The sequence below is a fragment of the Maylandia zebra genome, linkage group LG12 (assembly GCF_041146795.1).
Source record: "Maylandia zebra isolate NMK-2024a linkage group LG12, Mzebra_GT3a, whole genome shotgun sequence".
NCBI lineage: Eukaryota > Metazoa > Chordata > Actinopteri > Cichliformes > Cichlidae > Maylandia > Maylandia zebra.
The window spans coordinates 27806835-27812834 of record NC_135178.1 but is presented as its reverse complement, the minus strand read 5'-3'; the positions used below and the strand labels follow the sequence as shown (position 1 = coordinate 27812834).

Below are 6000 nucleotides of genomic sequence, written 5' to 3'. Positions count from 1 at the left end.
GCTATAAGACCATGTGGGCTCCGAGTTGATTTTAATATAAAAATACTCATCCAAGTCAACTTACCCTGTACACAAGGTTTAGAAGCTTTAAACATTTTCTTGTGTCTCTCTGGCTTAGTGAATGTTGCCTTACCTTCTTCTGACCTCCGTACACCGTAAAGCGCTAAAGAAAATCAGATTTTTCTCAAAAAAAAAAAAAAGAATAAATAAAATGCCATTTTCATTAACAAATATTTCTCCTAGACAATATACAAGTACTGATCACAAGTCAAAAACAATAAGTCAGTTCTTTTTCTATGTGCTTTGATGCATAAATTGAAGCAGGACGTGTGGATGGTTTTATTACTCTGCTGTCTGTTAGGTGGCCTCTGCTCCATGCTAACTCAATGTCTTTGTGCATCTGCAGGTGGTAAAGATAGCACAGAAGTTCACAGGGCTCCATGAAACTCTGGTGGCGCCAAAAGTTCTTGAATTGGCACACGTGGTTCTTGATACAGGAGACCCAATCATAAGGCCCCTCTGGTGGATTGCCAATGATGATGAGGCTGCCTATAAGATCGACTCCCAGTTCCTGATTGGGGATGACCTCATGGTGGCGCCAGTGTTGGAGCCAGGAAAGCAAGAGAGGGATATCTACTTGCCTGCAGGACGATGGAAAAGCTACAAGGGGGAACATTATGATAAAGGTCCCATGTACCTCACTGATTACCCTGTGGACCTGGATGAGATCGCTTTCTTTACAAGGGTTCTTTGAAGGCATTAAAGAATTGAAAACCGGACTGACACACACACGCACGCGTCCGCACACATTAGTTTGAGCACACATGCCAAGTAAAAGCAGGGAGGCACCACCAGAAGCTTGAGTTGAGAGTAGAGTGACATTTTAATGAAGATTAACCTCATGTCTCTTCCATCCTGCTCTTTGTCAGGACTTCTGCCTGCAGATTAAAACCCTCCGCCCAAAGAATTAGAATTACCTTCTAATTCTCATTTTGCATCCTTAAGCTAATACTCATCCTTGTGTGCCTTTCACAGCCAATAGAAGATCCGATCTGTGATTGTATCATCACCATTCTTAGCCTTAGTGGCCATCTAATACTGCGTTTTTTTTTTTTTCTCAAAGCCCAAAGCTCTACAGCAAGCATGGCGGCGGTTTTGGGTTAATATTATTTCCATTAGCTTATTAATAGAAGTAACTGTACCATTTAGGGGGTCTTTTTGGGGGTGACTGGGTTAGGCAATAAAAAATGCACTATAGCCATACTTAAGTCTGTGTTTTTAACTTTTTAAGCTAACATGCATTAATTTGTATTGCACTGACATCTACATTTTACAGTCTTTTGATTAATTGCTCTTTATATTTATTAATTTTTATTTGTGGATACTGTTGGATGTTTTTAAATATGCATGATTCTGGGGATGAATAAAGGGATTAACAATAAGCTGCAAATACTTTTATGTCAGTAAGTCCCATAACCTATAGTGCCATTATATTATTTTAGTGCCAAAATCTACTGCTTTATGCTTTTTATTAAAAAAGTCTGCACAAGTCAACTTAACTGCTCAGGGTACATTTAAAAGATATTTATTATTGATCCACAGTAATATATTTGTTATACATTACTGTGCAAAAGTCTTGCACCGCTTCTCATTGTCTTATTTTAATTCGAAGGAGCCAAACTTTCTTGCAATTTTTAAGTGTTTTTTGGGCAATAGTTGTCCAGGCTTGTCTGAAGGTCTTTCAGATTTTTTTTTCTATGGATTTTGGCTTTTACTTGTTTTCAGCCCAAGTCGTGTAGCTGACTATTTTTAGATGTGTTTATTGTTTGCGAAGCCACTTAACACTGACCTATGAATAACTAGAGCTTAAAGGAAGACACCTAACTACTGTTGTGTTTATCACAGACAACTTTGTAAGGAACCAATTTTAAACTGTATCTTAGGGACTGTTTTGCTACCAGCCGGTCTCAAAAACATATAAATATTTCCGTTTTTTTTTTGTTTTTTTGTTTTTTTTAGCCGAATCAACAAAAATCCAAGGTTTACACAGTTTGACAGGCATAAAATTGTATTTTTGCACCACCAAGGTTATAAGAGAAAACTTGGTACTTGGTGGTGTGCGGTGTGTCCTTAAAAACATTAAGGGAAACTGGACAATCGGACAAAAGAAATTACAGACAGAAATAGCTGTCGGCAGCGGATGAACAATCTCTGTTTCTTAAGTTGTGTCCTTAAGAAATTTGTGCTTCATTTCATCTACTGTTCACTCAGGCCTTATCAGAAATGGTCTCAGTAAAAGGGTGGCTGTCAAGAAGCCATTCTTAAGCAAGAGAAATAGGGAGAAAAGGCTGAGGTGTGTCTAATTACAAAAGAATTGGACTGAAAATCAGTGGCAATCTGACGGAGTGATGAATCCAAATTTTTTGGGGGCGATCAAATCATCAACGGTATTTACGGATGAGGTGAAGACAGAGGTACAATGGCGAGTGTCTATAGCACAGTCAAGTCACTGTCAGGGTTTGGGGATATATTTTAGCCAGTAGTGTTGGGGATCAGCAGACTACTTAAAGAAATGACACAAAAGCTTACCTAAGAGAGTTCAGGCGGTGTTAAAGAATAAAGGTGGTCGTACCAAATACTGACTTTCAAACTTAGTAGAATTGTACAAACTCTGTTTTTGCCTTATTTGTTGGTTTTTCTCTGTATGTTTGCAAATTTCAATAAATTGCTGTCCTATTTCCTAGTCATAACTTTAAAATAAAGAGAAATGAGGGGTGGCTCAAGACTTTTGCACAGCACTCTATTATTATAAGTGATTTACCTTGTAAAACAGTTATTATTCTCAAAGATGCCATATATTAGTGTGCCATCTATGTCTGCCTTGTGGCTTCATTTGCCTTATTAGCTAATCTATGGTATGCCAACCTTAGCAAAGAGAACCAGAGGGATAAAACACATTTCTACATACATTGATGTTTTTGATGCAGTGTTTCAAAGCAGTGACATTGCAAAGCGCATGAAGAGTTTAAATGTTTGTCTGCTCTTTCATAGTGATTGCCAGCATGAGAGTAAAGCACACCAAGTAATTTGAATGCCTTGCTTGAAAATAATGAAAACAGCAGTGTTATTGTATATGAATTTGTCTTGGAATTACAGCAACTTACAAATGATAAATCCTATAAATTGGCCGTGTTTAAGTTTTTTTTTCTTGCATTCTTGATCCTACCACAGGAAATGTTAAAATTTTACATAGAATGGTTTTTACTGACACAGTACACAGCAGCATTTCTTCAAATGAATAAGTAAATGGATGCATACATAATTTCATTCTTCTTTTTAGTAACCTTACTTTGTCATCTTTGTTGTGAAACCAGGAAAGCTTGTGTGAGATTGTGTGAGAATCTAACCTATGTTAAATAGGTTAGATCGCAAAATGTAAAATATAACATGTATCTATGAAGGTTTTTAAAAGGACATTCACTTAAAACACAATAAGTGGATTTGGCGATCACATACTGTTTGATGCTTTAGGTGTGATGGTGAAATCATCAACGTGACATAACAGATGTGAATGTTAAAGGGAAAGTTTTCTGTGTAAAAATATTTTGTTGTTGTTGCCCCCCCTCCCCTCCCGTGATTGAGTGCTTGGCACAATTAGAGGGTAGACTGCCAAAGAACAAATATTTAATTTTATTTATGCATATGGTATATGTTTGTTTTTCGTGTGACATCTAGAGAAGTACTGTATGTATTGTCATGAATGACTTATGTGTATTTACCTGCGATCAGACTAGGTGAAATTCACCTACCTGACTTTTGCATCAATGTTGACTTTTTCAGGTTATTCATGTTTAAAGACCTGTTTTTCACAGTTGCAAACACTGTATATGCCTGATGCGTCTCTTATGAAAGAGTCATCTCAGTCACAGAGTGAGCACATCAAATGGGTGGGAAAAGTGATTTCTGCATTTGTGGAAATAACTGTAAAAAGTAATTAAATAAGTCTTTATCAGACAGCTAAAAAAATAAATGATTGATCTGCTCGCAATAACGTCTATTTTTCTGTCCTGTTTGTCTTTCTGTTAGAACTCACAAAAAAATCTTTCTGCTGTAGTGATGTGAATTGCAGAATCCTAGGAATTAAACAATTCAGTAGTTGATACATTATTGTGGTTTTATTGAAAAGAAATATCCATACATTATTTAAAAAATGGCTTAATATTCCTGGGTTGTAATTTTTAGTTAAGAACAAAGTAAAACACAATTAAGATGTAGTTGTTCCAGAGCTTCAGAGGAAGATGGTGATTATGGCTGAAGACACCAGCAGGAGCATAGCACTGGGACCAGTTGGTATAGCACTGTTGCACAAGTTCCCTTCACAGCAGCTCATAGGACTGACACATGAGACACTGTTTATGCAGCTCTTAGTGACGGTACCTGTAACACATAATGGGAAAACCTCAGTTTAACTAATACTATGCTCATAAAATGTATGATTTACAGCTTTAAACACTTAATACACTGCAGAACAACTTACCGCTTGTAGTAAGGCTGAAACATCGGTCCATACCAGCAGGACAAGTTAAGACATCAGTGCAGGAGTGAGGGTCAGAGAATGCACATACGTAGCATTTTAATCCACATGCTGCAGAGAAACAAATACAGCTGTCATTCATAGATGAAGATTCTCCAAATACAAAGCATCATCCATTAGACTGCAGATGCCTTACTGAGATGAAGAAAAGCTTTTTTTTCATTCAGAGAAAAGGCTTCTTATAAAGTTTGTGGTACCACAGCTCAGAGAATGCACCAGGAAATTAAAAAAAAGAGAGAGAGAGAGAAAGGGCAAAGGACCAGGAGTTTAATTCCTCAAAAAAAACTAATCAACAAGAACCCAGATTAGATAAAATAATACCCTGCAGATCTATAGAGTATATGCAGGTAAATAGCTCTCTTCAACAAGGGCGGAGCGTGGGGGTGGCTTACTGGGCTTAAGCCCGGGTTGTTTTGTCAGAAGCCCGGGGTCTTTTGGAGTGTAATTTTTCATAGTTAGATGCCTGGCTGACAACTGTATAAAACAAAAAGTACACACAATATTCGAAGCACATAGTGCACACTGTGGGAATTTACGACTGTGCGTGAATCCCCCCTGTTATTGGTATGATCCGAGCTCAGGCACTAAGCGACTGAGCGAGGGGGCGGGGCAGCTGCTGCCTGTGAATGCGCTGTTGGAGAAATGCAGCCAGCCATACTAAGGAGAGCTTAAGTTTGACCAGGTACCAAAGCAAATCATTTGTACCGTACAAATAATGTAAATATGACGGTGAATCACGAAAGATTGATATCAAACTGATCACTTGACCAATATTACGTTACTTGCTCTTCAAGTGAATCAACAAATGGCGAAATGAAAAGCCGAACAACAACAATGCTGTTTCTTTAGAGAGTCTTAGCTTACATGTGTGTTTATTTCATATTTTCAGTTGTTACCCTCCACGGCTAAATAAATCGGTTTCAGTAATGCACTGATATACAAGAATGGACATAAGGGGCTTCTTTCAAAGAAAAAACTCTGGTAGTATTTTATATATTATGCTTTGTATGTTGTTCAGTATATTTCTATGCAAAACAAGAGGAACTTCAATACACAGCAGTATATTCACAGTTGAAACCAGATATTTACATACACTTTATGGAAAACACAAGAACATTTTTTTACTGTACAACATCAATTTAGAGTAAACTTGTTTTGTTTTGGATAAATAAATATTGAAATCTTTTGAATTAGTTAAATGTCAGAAGAAAGAGAGACATAGCTGTCTATTTTTTATCACTTTCATCAAATTTAGGAGCACATGTACACTAAGTTTATTGTTAATTAACAAGAAAACTCCAGACGATTCCATTCTGAGCTGAAGAAGCTTCTGATAGGTTGGTAGAGTCCATGTGAGTAAATTGGTGGCACACCTGTGGATGCATATAAGGCAAAACACAGAGCCT

The 6000-nt window shown here is 37.2% G+C and overlaps 1 protein-coding gene across 1 annotated transcript in view; it reads left to right on the top strand.

Moving 5' to 3' along the window:
• Positions 1-4162, top strand: part of LOC101484954 (myogenesis-regulating glycosidase) — a 14978-nt gene extending 10816 nt beyond the window's left edge. Inside the window, exon 7 of the mRNA XM_023152139.3 lies at positions 407-4162. Coding sequence (XP_023007907.1) covers positions 407-754 — 348 coding nt within the window. The 3' untranslated portion in view covers positions 755-4162. The remainder of the gene's footprint in view (positions 1-406) is intronic.
• The last annotated feature ends 1838 nt before the right edge of the window (positions 4163-6000 follow it).